The sequence below is a fragment of the Natrix helvetica genome (assembly GCF_964273705.1).
Source record: "Natrix helvetica genome assembly, chromosome: 2".
NCBI classification, from domain to species: Eukaryota; Metazoa; Chordata; class Lepidosauria; order Squamata; family Natricidae; genus Natrix; species Natrix helvetica.
In genome coordinates this window covers 68647059-68665144 of record NC_138552.1, presented here as the reverse complement: position 1 = coordinate 68665144, position 18086 = coordinate 68647059, and the positions used below count along the sequence as shown (strand labels likewise).

Genomic DNA, 18086 nt, shown 5'->3' with positions numbered 1-18086 from the left:
TTAACTTCCCAATCTAGCGTTCTAAGAAATCTACCATATCTGACGCACCTTTCGTTTGCAGGAAGAGGAGGAGGGCGGCTTAAAGGAGTGTTTCCTTAAACCAAAGCCTCTGAGTAACTGGGAAAGAAAGGTGTGCTTTTTGGGCGGCAGTTTTCAGCAGATTCCAAGCATGGCTTTCTTTCCCAGTTACTCTAAGTCTTTGGTATACTCCGCCCTCGCCCTCCTCCTCCTGCAAGCAAAAGGTGGGCAGCTCAGGGGAGACAATGGCCACAATGACTTCATTCCCCAGCAATTTGAGGAGCCGCTGCCACTGCCACTGCCACCACCTCCTAAGCCCTCCTGGGAGCCGAGCCGAGCAGGAGTCCCGAAAGTGAAACCTCTCTCCTTTCCAGCCATCACGATCTCTGCAGCGCCAGCTTCACCTGCCCCTTTTTCAGATGACCCAGGCAGCTACATTCGGAATATAAGATGCACCCAGATTTTCATCCTCTTTTCTGGAGTAAAAAGGTGCGCCTTATACTCCGAAAAATATGGTAGTCATCTTAATTGTGGTTTCTTCTAGTTTTATTACTTTTTTATTGTTCCTTTTTAATGACCAGTATGTAAAAAGTTGTAGTTCTCTTGTTGGGCCCTTTATACTTTTTCTGAGGACCATTCACCCTCTCTGAAGGAAAAACTCCTTCTTTCATTTGGTTGTATACTCTGTTTGCTAGCAGCTGTAGAACTCCAAAACTCACAACTCCCCAATTCTCCTCCCACACCTGCATCAAGGTTGCAGCTTTACTGGCAACTCTGCCATGCTGGTGAAAAGACTCAAATGGGAGGCAAGCAAGGCAGCTCATGTGCCTGCAATTTTGTCAAGGAGACTTGTTCTTCCTCAGACTGGGAGATGATGGAGCTTTGCAAACTGGGAACCTAGAAACGGCTGGAGGTAGGACTCAGTTGTGTTAGGATTATGCTTGCTGGTATTCGTTTATATTAACTAGAGGGGCAGCAAAACCAGACTAGCACAATCAATTATAGGCGGGCAGAACATAGATAGGCTATGTAAGATGATATGGCCCTGCTACAACTTAGTCTTAAAAGTAGCTAACATTTAGGCCACCCTTTGTTAGTCTAGCACTCATTCATTCATTTTTGGGAGATTTAAACCATTTCAGACAGAATTTAAAAGTATAGTTTGATGCAAATTGCTTATTGAACTGACTGGTCTTCTTTTATGATTAACCTGAACAAAGAAGCTGAGAACTGAGAAAGTAAATGGCATCCAATTACTATTAACCTCCCAAGTTCTAACAGAGAGTGCAATAGTGTGAGTGTGGGTGACAATAAAACTCAAAGGCCAGCCACTCAAATCTGTCAGTGAGCTCCTCCAATCCTTCAATCCACCCCGCCTCCCTTTCTCTCAAGTTGCATAAACTCTGATAGCACCAGAAAAGACATCAATTCTGAAAAACGTTGTGAAAGACCACAAAGCATTTCAAAACCAAAGATTTCAAGCAGGTACCCTCTTTGATTGGTGAATTAACGTTAGCAATGTGATTTGATCCAAATTCTTTCATGATGAAATTTTGCACAGCTATAATATACACATTTCATTTGCAGAGAATTACTTAGGTTACAGAACTACTTTTCAAATGTGGCATTTGAATTTTGCATCGGAATGCGGACATTAGGAATGAAACATGCAGAGCAAACATTTTGTAAAGAATTGAAATGTGACTGACAGGCTTTATTTCTGAACTCTGAAGCAGAATATTTGCCTTGTATTCCCATTCTACTATCTTGCAGCATAGGAACAAATGAGTAAATAATGTATTCAAATATTCTGAAATTGTTTGAAACATGAAAATGAAATTATCTTTTAAGTCCTAGTAAACTTAGAAGTGGGAATCAACCATTTTTAGCACATCTGTTTTTAGCTTAAATGCAAATCAAAACTATGTTTTATTTATCAGCCAATATTAAAATCCAATTTCCTTTAGCATTCTGGTAATGCAAAATTCTAAGAAACAACAAATCTTGCTAATATCTTCTGCCAACTAAATGGCATAAAAAACAGTGTAAAGTGTTCCAGAATGGTAAATATTATTAGAAAATATAGTATAGGTAGTCTTCAAAGTATGACCACAATTGAACCCCAAATTTCTGCTGCTAAGTGAGACAATTAAGTGAATTTTCTGCAATTTACAACCTTTGTTGCCACAATTGTTAAGTGAATCTATGCAATTAAGTTAGTAACATAGTTCAATGAATCTGGCTTCCCCATTGACTTAGCTTGTCAGAAGGTGGCAAAAGGTGATCACATGACCCTGGGACACTGCAAGCATCATAAACATGAGTCAGTTGCCAAGCATCTCAATTCTGATCATGTGACCATGGTGTCAGGGGAAATTTCACCCTGAACTAATGAGGTCTAGGAATCGACGGCTTTTCCAAACAGCATATCCTCAAGAAGCAAAAAATAAAATAAAACCCGAGAACATGTTCTAATGAAAACAAACTTTAATACAAAAATAACAAAATAAGAAAATAAACAAATCTATCTAATTGTTACATTTTGGCAAGAACAAATGTTGTCCGCCTTCTTGAAGACGAACAAAGATCAAAAGGAAAGAAGTCTCTGGAATGTGTGATGTATATGAAACGTGTTAAGAAGCTTGCGCAGTAAATCATTGCTGATAAGACCTATGACCTGCACAATAACTCTTTCAGTTCAGCTAGCAAACCAATTAACGCAGTGACACATGGGGATGCTGCAATGGTTATAACTGGGGAAAATGGTCATAAGTCACTTTTTTCAGTGATGTAAGTTTGAACGGTCGCTAAATGAACTGTTGGTAAGTCAAGGACTACCTGTAGTAGAAGATGGTAGCCTTTCTAGGAAAACTTATCATACTTGCATCTTGATGTGTGTGTGTGTGTGTGTGTGTGTATGTGTGTGTGTGTGTATGTGTGTGTGCTCATCCCTTACTATAAACATTGTGCACTGACTAATTTCAATTTCATTACGATTGTCAGAATTTACTCACGGTTTTCCACCAGGGATTCCAGCCAGATTGGGAGGGATTCCGGGTACTCTCATATGAGGGGGAGGATCAAACCCAACCTGATAAAATCATCAAAGAAATAAACAGGCCAATTAGTTAGAAAATGTACTGAACTTTCCCCCATAGTAGGTTTCAGAAAACACAGGTCTACCAAAATTAGATATGCGTGTTCTCATTTATTAACAAAAGTCCACCATCATAATATATACTTCCTGCCTCATTAAAAGGACGAAAGCCTGTTCGTTTAAGAAAACAAATATTCAGTATAGCCGTGAGCTTCTGTTTGTTAACTAATGGCAACATTTTAAAAATGAAGGAACTGAGACTTTAGTATTTCCCCTTATTTGAAAAATATTTTGTGTAGGAACATGTAAACATAGTAGGGGACAAAAATCCCATGTCTAGAACTTCAGCATCCCTAATGTTCTTCAATGCTTAAAGAAGTGTGTTCATATTTCAGTAAATTATATCCCTCATTTGACAAAACTGAAAACCTACCATTGGGGAGCGTCCATAGGCAACTACAGCAGCCGCGGCTGCGGCAGCACTCATTTGGGGGGACATGTTGTGGAGACTAGCATAGGCAGCTCCTGGACTGGTCAGGTCTCCATTCATGCCAGCATGGGGTACCATTCCAAATGGAGCAGGATAGGGACCTGGTACAGCCAGAGGTGTCCTCAAGCCAGCAGCTGTAGGAAAAGGAGATAGTCTCTGTAAAAATGCAACTCATTTTTGTTTTTTCATATTAATCTATCTGCACAGCAAACTCTGCTTAGACTATATGTGGTTGCGATCCCATATGAAATAGAATAACTTCACTATCCAGTTTAAAGTTGACTAACTCTGTTATTCAAAGATTCATGAGTTTTCAAAAGTAAAGGTTAAAGAAGTAGGGTGCGAACCATAAACTCAGCCAACATTTTTCACTCTAGCAACCTCTTGTTGATAAATACAGCCTGAGAAATGCAAAAAAAAACCCTTCCAAAATGACATCGACAGGCATTTTATAACACTTGTCTTCACTACTGTTCTATTTTTTTCAATTATTTCAATCGATTATATTTGCACTTTGCTATTATACAAGCATATAAATGGCCATAATAAACTCATTTTGCCTATCTGGAATCTGATAATTTTTAACTTTATCGCTATGACTATTATGTTAATAAACATGGTCAAAATGCAAAAGAAAAAAAGTATTAGTCAACTTGTAGAATCCTTCTTTCCTTAAAAACCTTTCCTAGACTCCCCCCTATTCTGATAGTCCTTCAATTACAATAATAACAAGGACTGGGAATTTCTGCCGCTAAGTGTGACATCACATAACTATGTTGATTATTGATGGTAATCTTAGCACTCCCCATTGATGTTGTTAACTGAATGCATCAGCCATTTGGGGAGGACTTACTCCCCAAGCCATACCTGGATTGATCCTTCCCCTTAACCTCAGTAGGGTTAAGGACTGCTGCCTATTCAGCTTATCTATCTTCCGCTATGTATGCCCTTTATGCCTCCCACATCTATGCTCCCTCAGCAGTGGAGGGAAGACAGTGATAATCCTCAGGTACATGTTAACCACATCAAATTATATCAGTAGTAATAATTTAGTGCATGACAGAAGATTTTATTTTACCAGCTTGGTTGACCAAAGGGTCCATGGTTGGAGGTTTAGCAAGACCGGAACGAAGACCTGGTGTAGCACTCGTTCCTGGAGTCGGTACATCACTTCGTGGTGTTGGTGTGCTGGATTTAAGGACTGGTGTGCTCGCTTTTTCATGCTGGCATCATTAAACAAAATCAAATAAGTATTGTTATTAATACAAATTATTGTGTATTCAATTTCAACACCATGTGGAATTATGAATGTTTACAATTAAATCCTTGGGCAATCTCTTATTTTTCAATATTAGTAGTGTCTGCCCTCCCTATTTCTACTAAAAAAATGAAAGAGTGATAAGCAACATTCTTTAGTTATATAGATCATTGGCAAGATGTGAAACTCACTAGTTATTTGTAATTTTTTTAACTCTTCAACTATTTAAATTCAAATATAGGTCTTTGAAGGAGGTAAATGACAGAGTGATTCAGATGACAAAGATATATTTTACAAATCAATTGAAAAAAGAGACAAAAGGTGAATGTTATGCTTCAACTTGAATTCAAAAGGATGGTGATTTACTACAAAAGACTTGTTCTCTCTGCCAGAAACTTCATAAGGAAGAAAGATTAAAAAAAAATTCTTGTATACAAGAAAATAAATTATTCCCATGACCTCATTAAGAATGGATACAGCTTGAGCTTTTTTCATCCTTTTATTTTTTTTAAGATATACAACTAAAACTAGACAAATGAACAAAACAGAAATTAAGAACAGATTTACAACCTGTGTTAAATTGAATACTATAAGTATGTTCAATAGAATATTAGATTAACACTACATGTAAAATATTCTTTCATCATATTTGACTATTTTAAAAAGGAAATCAATAATAACTAATTACCAAAGGAAACTGCTGTAAAAAATGATCAGTCAGAACAATTAATGATTAACAGGATTTTCCAACTAATTTTAAACATTTTACCCTCATGAATGAAGGCAAATATCTGTATCCCAGGATAATGATGTGAAATTGAATTTGGGTTGGTCACTGGGACCAGAGATTTACTCTTTTGAGCTTTCAGACTCATGCTAGTATCTCCCGTCATCATAATAAATCCAGCAAAGTATAATGTTTTTAAAAGAGAAATCCAACTTTGTATGTCACATAAGTCAATGGCTAGAATTATACTCCATAAATGGCTTCAACATTAAATTAATTTCTCAATCAGACTTGATTTTTAAATACAAAATGTCTTTTGACATTATTGCATCCTTTTATAGCCTAGTTTGCCATTCTTCTAAAGAAAGAATCCCATGCAATTTCCAATAAGACGCATAAAGTATCCTGACAGCTGATATAATGTATGAAAGAAATCATTTATGTAGGAACAGGACTCAGAAACATTAACAGAAAAATAGTATCCCCATTTGGACTATTGTGTGTGGAATGTGAAAAAGCTGCAGAAACCCACAAAAGAAAATTGCAAATCAAATCCAAACTGAAATCCCAACTTTGGTTTTGTGATCAGATTGCATGATGTGGACAGTCACAGAAAAATGAAAAAAAAAAAAAAAAGAAAGAGGAACATTGCCCAATAATTAATGAGCACGTAAGTTTTATTGTTGTTGTTAATAATGAAATGCTACTACAGTTTTGATCTGTCTCACCACAATAACTATAGTTAAGTCATGAAGCTTGCACACAATGCAGTAATAAATAATGTTTAGTTGTTAAAATATAATACAATTGAGAAGAATACATACCAAACCCATTTCTTTGGATTTCATGGAAGCAGAACTTCCTGATGAGGCGGTAGATGCTGGGCTACTAGAGGCATCTTTCTTCAAGATACGGGTTTTATCTATGCCGTTCTCTCGTGGGGAATGAGCAGGACTTGCTCGGGGAGACGAAGGGTCCTTTATGGGCAAGGGTAGTAACAAAGACATACAGTTAGGGTTGTTAATTTAAATGCAGTAAATTTGTACCCATGGTTTGAAAGCTTTGACATTTGTTGTATATTATATTAAATATATGACTATTGTAATTTTTTACACCAGTTACAAATATCTACCACCTGGAAAAATTATCTATGCTTAAAAACAGGGGTCTCTAACCTTGGCAACATTAAGACTTGTGGACTTCAACTCCCAGTGGCTGAGGAACTCTGGGAGTTGAAGTCCACAAGTCTTAATGTTGCCAAGGTTGGAGATACCTGCTTTAATGATGAACAGGACTATTTCAAACAACTAAGAAAAATGTTTGGTGCATTTTAGATCAAGTTCCCAGGAACAAAAAGGGGCAGTAAACAAGATAGACAATATTTCATGTTACTGCCTCCTAAAAAAAGACATCATCTACATAGTGTGAGAGGGGGAAAGAAGCAAAAGTACTGTATTAAATTTCTACTGATCATAAATAAGCATGATTACGGGTGAAACTCAAAATATCGTGCAAAAGTTCATTTATTTCAGTAATGCAACTTAAAAGGTGAAACTAATATGAGATAGACTCATTACATGCAAAGCAAGATAGTTCAAGCCATGATTAGTCATAATTGTGATGTTTATGGCTGACAGCTCATGAAAACACCAAATCCACAATCTCAGAAAAATAGAATATTGTGAAAAGGTGCAATATTCTAGGCTCAAAGTGTCCCACTCTAATCAGCTAATTAAGCCATAACACCTGCAAAGGGTTCCTGAGCCTTTAAATAATCTCCCAGTCTGGTTCAGTAGGAATCACAATCATGAGAAAGACTGCTGATCTGACAGTTGTGCAGAAAACCATCATTGACACCCTCCATAAGGAGGGAAAGCCTCCAAAGGTAATTTGTAAAAGAAGTTGGATGTTTCCAAAGTGCTGTATCAAAGCACATTAATAGCAAGTTATGTGGAAAGGAAAAGTGTGGAAGAAAAAGGTGCACAAGCAGCAGGGATGATCGCAGCCTGGAGAGGATTGTCCGGAAAAGGCCATTCAAAAGTGTTGGGGACTTTCACAAGGAGTAGACTGAGGCTGGAGTGCATTAAAAGCCACCACATACAGATGGATCCTGGACATGGGCTTCAATTGTCGTATTCCTCTTGTCAAGCTGCTCCTGAACAACAAACAATGTCAGAAGCGTCTTACCTGGGCTAAAGAAAAACAGACCTGGTCTGTTGCTCAGTGGTCCAAAGTCCTCTTTTCTGATGAGAGCAACTTTTGCATCTCATTTGGAAACCAAGGACCCAGAGTATGGAGGAAGAAAGGAGAGGCACACACTGCAAGATGCTTGAAGTCCAGTGTGAAGTTTCCACAGTCTGTGTTGATTTGGGGAGCCATGTCATCTGCTGGTGTTGGTCCACTGTACTTCATTAAGTCCAGGGTCAAGGCAGCTATCTACCAGGAGATTTTGGAGCACTTCATGCTTCCTTCCACAGACGAGCTTTATGGGGATGCTGACTTCATTTTCCAGCAGGACTTGGCACCTGCCCACACTGCCAAAAGCACCAAAACCTGGTTCAATGACTGTGGGATTACTGTGCTTGATTGGCCAGCAAACTCGCCTGACCTGAACCCCATAGAGAATCTATGGGGCATTGCCAAGAGAAAGATGCGAGACATGAGACCGAACAATGCAGAAGAGCTGAAGGCCGCTATTGAAGCATCCTGGTCTTCCATAAACCTCAGCACTGCCACAGGCTGATAGCTTCCATGCTATGCCGCATTGAGGCAGTAATTGCTGCAAAAGGGGCCCAAACCAAGTACTGAGTACATATGCATGCTTATACTTTTCAGTGGTCTGATATTCTTCTACGTACAATCCTTGTTTTATTGATTGCATGTAATATTCTAATTTTCTGAGATTGTGGGTTTGGTGTTTTCATGAACTGTAAGCCATAATCATCCCAATTATGACAAATCACAGCTTGAACTATCTTGCTTTGCATGTAATGAGTCTATCTCATATATTAGTTTCACCTTTTAAATTGCATCACTGAAATAAATGAACCTTTGCACGATATTCTAATTTTTCGAGTTTCACCTGTATATGCTTCCACATCACACCAAAAAGATCAGAATTGTTCTTTAAAGGGCTTCCTTCTCTCTATATTTCCTGCACACCACCACCCCTCTTTTAATATATCCAGAATAAACATTGTTCATTTATCTATGATCATATACACAATGAGAACTTTGAATAAGCAAATTGCACACAATTGCTACAAAAATAACGATGATAATATCTATGATATTTTTTTTCCTTCCCATGTGTTTAGTCTGCTTAGTTCCACTCTCAAATCAATACTGACAGAATAAACACAGAGATCAAGGACTCCCAAACATCCATAAACCAAGGGACAGATGCCTTAGTTTCTAGATTCTGTAGTAAATATGAATTTAATAATAGTGTAACTCCTCCCACTGTTTGGCTTCTGTAGTGAAGATATATTACCAATAGCATGTTTATTTGTTAAATTTATATGTCTCCCATTTCACCATCAGGTGATTCCAAGTGGCTTGGTAAAAACAATACAAAACCTTAAAATACTAACATGTTAAATATTAACATTAAAATGAACAAAGATGGCTAGGGAAGGATGTGAGATATAAAGATTCATGCAGGTTTCTAACGAGATATTCACCCTATAGTCTAGAATATTTATATTCCTTTCAGCTTCAGATACAGTAAAAGACACAATAAGCAAGTTACCTCATTAGATACATCCACAACTAAGTTGTCATCACTTTTGTCTCCATCGCTGTCCTAAATTTAAAAACAATATTTAGTATATTGGACTTTAACTCACTACTTGCTACAACCAACCACAAAACAAAAATAAAGGACACCCGCTCATAACTCCTTTAACAAACTCCCTTCCTAGGTTAGCAGAGTATATGTAAGTGGGTGCCCCAGACAGAATTTCATCAACATTTGGATTGACTGAATAACAAATTGCAGGTCAGGAGGTTCTCCATGTCTGGGACCTGTCAGATGTTCTTCCTTTGAAACAGCACTGTCCAAAAATAGCCAAGCAGATAGGTCATGGGTGCAGAGAAGGGATGCAATGTACAGTGAGAAAAAGCCCTCCTGGGTAATGGCCCATCTGCTCACTTCCATATTCTCACTCATTCTTACAATAGTTACATTTAGTGACTATTCAAAGTTGCAATGGCACAGAAAAATGTGACCTATGACCATTTTTCACAGCTACAACCTTTGCAGCATCCCCACGATCATGTGATCAAAATTCAGACGCTTGGCAACTGGTTCATATTTATGACTTTTGCTGTGTCCCAGGGTCACCTTTTGATCACCTTTTGCAACCTTCTGACAAGCAAAATCAATGGGGAAGCCAGTTTCACTTAACAACCAGGTTACTAACTTATCAACGGCATTGATTCAGTTAACAAATGTCTCTCTTAGCAACATAAATTTAGGACTCAATTGTGGTTGTAAGTCAGGGACCACCTGTTTCTTACTGTCTTACACCATTGCTTGTTTGTTTACATATCTCAGAGTTCTAGCATTACTTTTGAATAGTCTAGTGTGTTTTTAAAGAGTGCTAAGTCTGCATATATAAGGGATATATAAACATAAGCATCTAACAAGCATCTATCAGTGTATGTTAACATGACTCTGTGAAAGAAAGTCCAGCCTTTCCTGTAGACCAAGCCAAAATCCAATGGAACATAGTGCTCAGCCACCACAGAAGGAGACATGTTCACTGCAGTCTAATGTGGCTGATATTTAGTCTGTGACCATGTCACCAACCTATGATTAAAACATCCTAAATGGTGTCCGTAGTCAGTTGTGTTAGGACTGTGATGGCGAACCTATAGCATGTGCGCCAGAGGTGGTACACAGAGCCCTCTCTGTGGGTACGTACGCCGTTGCCAGCTGCTCTTCTGGGTTCCATTTCTCTGTGATAGAACCCGAAAGAGCAGCTGGCTGCCGCATGCATGCACACCAGTCAGCTGCTCTCTTTCGGGTTCCAGCGCCCCAGCACGCATGCGTGCTCCAGTTTCAGCACTTGGTGCCAAAAAAGTTAACCAGCACTGGGTTAGGAGGAAGAAAAGAATGCTTAAAAAAAGGAATAGCTAATGTTGACTCATGAGATAAAGATAAAGTCACAAGGACGTGTGATTTAAAAATGGTTGCCAGGGCATATTTGTGCTGTTGTTAAAGGGGCATGAGGATCAATACCGTACATATTTTCCAGTGAAAATCATATTCATTCCTTGTTCTTATCAGAAATCCCTCCAATTTTGGAATATTTATATTCAAAAAGAAGATTTTAAAACATAATGCCATACATGCAAATATATGTAACTCCAAATGCTAGTTTGGCAATGATGTTCCTATTAGATGATTTATAAATAACTGTTTCTATTCTGCTATCAGCAGATGGTAAATTAATTAACACATAAATACCATATCATTCATCACCCTCTCCCCATTCCTCAGCTTCTTGTGAAAAAAACAAAAAAACAAAGCTAGGAAATCAATGGCTATGTTAAATTGGTAATATGATGAATAATCTTATAAGCAACAACAGGCATGGAAGGGAAAGATTAAATATATAGCAACCCAACAGAAGTGCCTTGAAAGTGGTGATGGCTATTGTCAAACTGGCTACATTTTAGATAAAGTTTCTTACATAATGGCTTGAGTCCTTATCATCCACTTTTCTTTTCTTCATGTCATTGGAATACTCCGGTCCATTCCTTCGTTTATCAGTATTCCTCAGACTCTCTGGGACCAAGAGTGAATTACTCTGCAAATACATAAAGATCATCATGTTTACCTTTAGAATCCTTTTATATGGATATTTCCAACAAGCACAATTATTTTTTGTTCACAGCACAAAGACTAAAAACAAGACTGCAAGTGTTGCCTTAAAGAAACTTGCTGCATAGAGGATTCCATGTAAAATAACCTACTCTATATGTACAGTTATCTTCGTACTGCTTCTATGGGACAAACTAATGATGGAGACAACAAAGGACCATTTGTTCATGAAAATATTGATCTCTTTCTATATGAAAACTATTGAAAATATATCATAGTTTACCTTTTATCTTCTTTTACCAACTAGTAACATGCTTTTTTTTTTGGGGGGGGGGGGGGTCTTTGACCATAACTGCACAAGTCCTTGCAAAAAAAATTTATTGTGATTTGCCATCATTTCCTTCCTAGGCCTGAGACAGAATGACTGGTACAAAGGTTACCCAGCTGATTGTATGGCAAAAGTAGAACTAAAAATCACAGCGTCCTGGTTTCTAGCTTGGTGTCTCAACCACTACACCAAACTGGCTCTTTATTAACATATTAACAATATTCATTTTAAACGTAAAATAGAGGAGGAAAAGACTTTGAAGGCATTCCCTTTTAGCTACATAAACATGCTGTCCTCTAGGCCATGAGTCATCAGAAATGCCTTCTTGAATACTAAAAATATTTTTTAAAATATATGCTTATGCAGAACCTCATCAGCATAAGCAGAACAGAAAACCTGTAGTGCATTCACAGGTGACACAAGACAGCTTAAATAAACTTTTTTGTGTACAACACAATTATGTTCTCTCAAGAAAACACCAATTTTATTTTTTTAAGTACACCTGGATCTCTTTCAAAGCACCCCATGATATGAAGAGCCTGCATAGGATCTGACATTTAGTTTGAGGCATGCCAATCAGGCATTATGCTGGCAAATATTTCTGCAGAAGCCAGATGTCCAGTCTCTCTTGCAGCCTAAACCCATATGGCCAAGAAGGTCATTGCCCAAATCCATAGGAATATCTACTGGAGCCTAAAGTAGCTATGAAAGCTGAGCAGATCCTTGTTCCTCCTCCAGTCACCATTGTCAATGACACACTCCAGATTAGTTCCATGACTAAAAAAAAATATGTTGAGAAAATATCTTTTTGAAACTCAAACGGCTCCAAGTAACTTGGAAGCTATGTCCATTGTAGCTGGGGTTGAGAGAAAAGCATCATCAATTATATTTATATAAATTATATTAGTGGGACAAATTAGTGTAACAATGTGAGGAAAATGATTTCTCAAGTCCTGAGTTTTATATCCTTGTATCTGTCTGTTTAGGAATCTGTTGAATTACAAGAGTGGTTTGGGATCAATAAAAGTTTAACTTGTTTGAATCTCTTATTAATCAAGAGTGACATTTCTTAGTGTCAGAAACTGCCAAGTATATTGGGTTGTAAGAAAATAATCATAAGCACACATTTGCATGTATTTAACTAGAATAATATGAAACCTAAATAAATACAAAGCGACCTCTATTGCTTTATCTGGGGTTTGTTGGTTTCTCCTAATTTACTGCTAACACTTCCCCCCTTCCCTTAAACTCCAGCATTCAACTCTTAATCTGAAAGAAAGGCCAAAAAACAAGAGCAAGGACTAATCTTGTTCACAATCTGCAGGCTACTTTCTTTAGATAATGTTAAGTACAAACTGTTGACCCAAAGGGGAAGAAAGGCATTTTAGATATTTCTGGGTCACATGATAATTTGACATGCCTCCAATTCTCATCTTCCCTCCAGCTAAAGCATTAAACATGTCACAATGGGTTCTTTTAAGTTCAGGATTAGCATATGCAAGAAGGGCAATTTGTTCAGTGGTGTGTTAATACCATGAAGGGTGCTGAATGCAGGGCTGGGGCTGGGGGGTAGGGTAGAGAAGGAGACCCGCTCTTTTTCACAAAAGGCCTGACAAACCTTTCTAAAAGTCGCTTGTATAAGAAAGCGTCAGGCCAACAAGCTTTCTGAAATTTCCACAAAAATCTGTTACATGCCTCACCACCGTACTCCCGGAAATATATCGGTATATATTCAAACACTTAAGAAGCAAAATTATAAAAAGAATTCAGCTAAAGAGCTGCCCTCCCCAGCCAAAACATAAGGGTCACTATGTTAAAGTCGTTTAGACGTCTTAGCTGTATCCTAGAATGATAGGAAATCATGGAACCACACTGCCTAAAGTAACGTGGAGGGTTTGTTTATGGTACCATGTATTTTGAAGGCAAACTCTTTTATTTCTGCTTCTTCAACCTCAGCCTATGTATGGATTCTTTAAAGCATAAGGGAGGGCCTCATGAAAATAGCTGAAAAGCAGCACATCTCTTTACTGCAGTGTTTCTTGATTGAAAAGGTGGGTTTGCTGGGTCACTGAACTCATTAATTTGAGATGTGCATTTAGATTCCCCCCCCCTTTTTTATAAAAAATCTCTTGATGGGCTAAGACAAATCAAAAGCAGCAGAGGAAAAATTGAGAACAAACACCATATCAGATTTGAAAATGGTTTGCAGTGCTAACACAAATATACAGATACTTTACAGGAAGTTAGCAGTTATATGAAAAGGTGGTTGAATGGTCATATTGCACTAATCTATAAAATAGCTTGGTTGGGTTTATTTAGGATGTGCTAAATGCTGTAGTTTATTCTACAAACCATGTTTTTTTTAAAAGAAACCTTGCTTTGCATGTATGCATATCCAGGCAGTATTATACTTCTGGAAGAAAGATAAAATCTAAGAACAGTTCAGATGTAAAAAATATTTTGTTGTTGTTATTGTTCTAGTAAATCTATATCAGACGTATAATCATATTAGCAACCACAAGAGAAGGTTGGAAGTCAAATGTATCAACTGTATCTTAGAAAAGGAATGTTTTTATTAACTTTAACTGCCTTAATTAATTAATTTATTTATTTATTTGTATACCACCTTTATTATTTTTACAAATAACTTAAGGTACTGAACATATCCAACATGCCTTCCTTTTCCTATTTTCCCCATAACAACAACCCTATGAGGTGGGTTGGGCTGAGGGTGATTGGTGCAAAGTCACGAAGCTGCCTTTCATGACTAAGACAGGTTCTTGAACTTACAGCCTCCACAGCTTTCTAAGCTGGCACTTTAACCACTAGAGCAGAGGTATCAAACTCTTGTCGCCATGGCATCGTCACGTGACATGTAAAGACTTTTTCCCCCTTCGCTAAACTGGGCATGGGCATGGCCAGCATGTGACGAATCCAGCCCCATGGGCCAAGAGTTTGATTGACAGCCCTGCGCTAGACCAATTTGGCTCTGTGTACAAATAACAACATAATAAATATTCTATATTCATGATATCAGCCTTGGTATAGTTCAAGGGTAGGTTGCTCCTGGCATTACTGCCGGTTTGGTGCACGCCAAAAATTTTCTCAGCGCACGTTTGCATTTGCACAAAAATAGGTCTGCACATGCACAAAATGTTAACAAAAGAAAAAGAATTAAATTAGTGCAATTACAATTGTTCTGCGCATGCGCAGAACTGAAAATCAAGATGACAGCCCCATAGGAGAACTGGTTCGAGGGTGTTGCAGGCCTAGATCGCTGCCGGTTCCAATGACCCAGGCCGCCAAACCACTACCAGTTCGGCCGAACCGGTCGGAACCCACCCTTGGAGTTCTTTCATCAAGGTGGACAAAAAAATGGGAGGTTGATTTGTCAAGACATTGTATGAATTCAGATCACACATCTACTCGGATACTGTTCATTGCCATTTTAGATTTGCCCTTTGCACAACCTGGAATTAAAACAAACATCCCTCTAAGCTACAGACTTGGGTTTCTGTGACCTGCTGGGCCAGGTCGAATGTTGTTGACCATAGGATCCTTACACAATGAACTAAGCTCAACATCCAGAAATGTTTTGTATTATAACCAACTAATGAAATCTTGGAAAGAAATTGTGTAAAAAAAAATTCCTTTCTGTCTGTCTATCACAGACTAATTCTTCAAAAGTTAAACTGAATGGCACCAAATCTGCTGTGTGGGGAAAAGTCAGCAAAATAAAAATGATGTTCAAAAATGGCCCAGATAAGGCTACAGACTGCCTCACTAAAACATGGGGAACAGGCAGTTGGGCAGCTACTCAGAATGTTGTAGAGTCCTCCATTTTAAGTCTCTCTTTCTCTTCTGTCCAGTATGGACATATGCAATCTGTCCTGTAATTTTCAGAATACACAGGCACAAACCTACCAATACAGCAAAATGGACAGCAGAATAATTACCGCACATAGGGATTTGTTTATTTGTATTTAAGTGCTGTCTGATTCCAAAGAAGCTCTGAGTGGCATAAAATAGAATAAGCAACAATAATACAATGCAAAGCACTAGATTTTGGATCTGATGGCTCTGTATAATGATAGACAAAAACAGAATTAACAAGGAAGAACATCCAATCTGGAGCAGGAGCCAAGTCTTTAAAGCCTTCCAGAATACCATCAAGAGGGGAACCATATGGATCTCTGGGGGCATCTTGATCCAGAAGGAAGGTGCAGAAACTGTCTGCCCCACTTGGTAGTCTGCACCAGAAATCAACTCCATGGTGAAGTTAAAACTATTTTTGTGGTGTCTGGAGTAACAGAATCTCACAAGACTGATTGTTCTGTACCTCTTCCGCTTCTTATAGTCATGTGAATTGGGAAGGTGCCTGTCTGAGCAACTGTTCTGTATTTTCTGCTTTTTGTGATTTAATATGTTTCTTTCCCTTATTGCTTTGGTAATGGATCTTGTTTGTGTCTGTTAAGATCATCTTCCTTACTCTTTGCAACATTCTTCTTGGGTCCTGATAGATGGCACTGTTAATTTGAAGGAAACCTGGAATGTGCCAATTCTGCTATCACATACCATCTTGGCAGAACCTGTGGAAGATATGCAGTTCCTCAAATAACCTGGTCTTAAGCCATTTGGGGCTGCATAAGTGACCAGCATCTTAAAGCATACTGACAATCAGTACAGCTCATGAAGCAGAAATGCCATAGGACATAGCAAGGCATGACTTTCACTGTCTGAACTGCCACATTCTGGATCCGGTGAAACTTCCAAGTGGTTTTCAAGAGCAACCTAGGGGAGGGTTCAGTGCAGTAGCCAAGCTGTGATATGATTTGGGCAGGAGTGACTGAAGGGTCTCTCATTTTAGGAAGGGTGCAGCTGATACCATTAGATGGAGTTGGCAAAGACCCTGTGGCCACAACTGCTTCCCTACTCTTTTGTGAATGCCCTGTTTGGTTTGGGTTTGTTTGTAAATGAGTGTATCTTAAAAGGTGTAATTTTGACAGAGAAGAGGAAGACTTTTTAACAGCTTTGAAATTCAAGGGTCCAAGAGATAAGATACTATAATTGAAGCTGATGAAATTAGGAAAATAAGTTTGATCATATAGAATTACTGCAAAATGAAGAAGAACAATAAAATGAAAATTTATAAACTTTATAGATTTTATAAAATTTATAAAACTTAGTCACAATGGGCAGGATAGCAGACAAAGTTCTTCTCTCTCTCTCTCTCTCTCTCTCTCTCTCTCTCTCTCTCTCTCTCTCTCTCTCTCTCTCTCTCTCTCTCCTTCCCCTCCCCCCTTTCAATCCAATTGGGGGAAAAACCCAGAAATTGTTTAGTAGGGGGGGGAAATTGAATAAAGTGGCATGTATTCACAACCTCTAAATAGGGATGTGGCTGTGTTCAGAATTAACCAAATACCTCCAAACTGATGTTTACACCTGCCATCAAGTAAAGTGATTCTGATCAAGCCCATATAAAAGTTCAGCTGTGCCAGTAGGATTTTTCTGACATTTACTCAGTTGTCTCTTACAACAAAAGTCATGGTCCGCAAAGAGCTTACAAAGCATTTAAGGGATTTCAGTGTTGGAAGTCAGGAGACAGGTACAAGAACTTTTCAAAAGTACTGTGTTCTGACCTAGGCTTCCCAAGAACATGAAGCAAACTCCTTGTCCTGACAAAAACCACTTTTATTAATTTACTGTGAATTCTGCTCATTCGCATCCAGCAAAGTCTTTCAAGGGAGGATTTACAGTCACAGACCTTATCTGGCTTGGACAGCTGCCAGGCCGATATCTGCAAAACTTGGCAAGGAGTCTTGGACAGTCACAAACCAATTAAGTGAACTAATTGTCTACTGCAAACTCCACTCCCCTTTCACTCCTCTTTTATTTCCTCTGGGAGGGGCCATTCAGCATCCACCTGTGGCCTTACTCCCAAGTCAACCCCTGTTCTTTAGCTGTTCCTTCATCTGGCAACTCTGTGCATGCACACACTGGGAACAGGCTCCAGCTATTCATCTGCCTCACTGAGGTCTGACTCTGAAGGCAGCTGATAACTGGCATATGGCTCTGGCCCCCTCTCTGCCTCCAACACAGAGTCCTCATCAGAGCCTTCCCCAGACTCCAGGACTGACCCATGTTCCTCCCCAACCTCCTCACTGTCCGAATCTGCCAGGTCTGCTGGCCAGCCACAACTCACTGATATACCAATAGAACACAGTGAAGAGAGTCATCAACAAGTGAAGAAAATATGGCACAACAGTGATATTACCAAAAACTGGATGTACCTCCAAAAGCGATGAAAAAACAAGTCTCACTGCCAAGAGTCCTGCAGT

The 18086-nt window shown here is 38.6% G+C and overlaps 1 protein-coding gene across 6 annotated transcripts in view; it reads right to left on the bottom strand.

Annotated features, from left to right (window-relative positions):
• Window positions 1–18086, bottom strand: part of TLE1 (TLE family member 1, transcriptional corepressor) — an 82225-nt gene that overhangs the window by 19849 nt on the left and 44290 nt on the right. For all 6 annotated transcript variants that reach the window (XM_081942632.1, XM_081942634.1, XM_081942636.1 and 3 more), the window contains 6 exons: window positions 11290–11406; window positions 9342–9395; window positions 6415–6567; window positions 4684–4828; window positions 3549–3739; window positions 3033–3109 (listed from right to left, as the gene is read on the bottom strand). In XM_081942632.1, the coding sequence (XP_081798758.1) occupies window positions 3033–3109; window positions 3549–3739; window positions 4684–4828; window positions 6415–6567; window positions 9342–9395; window positions 11290–11406 (737 nt within the window). The remainder of the gene's footprint in view (window positions 1–3032; window positions 3110–3548; window positions 3740–4683; window positions 4829–6414; window positions 6568–9341; window positions 9396–11289; window positions 11407–18086) is intronic.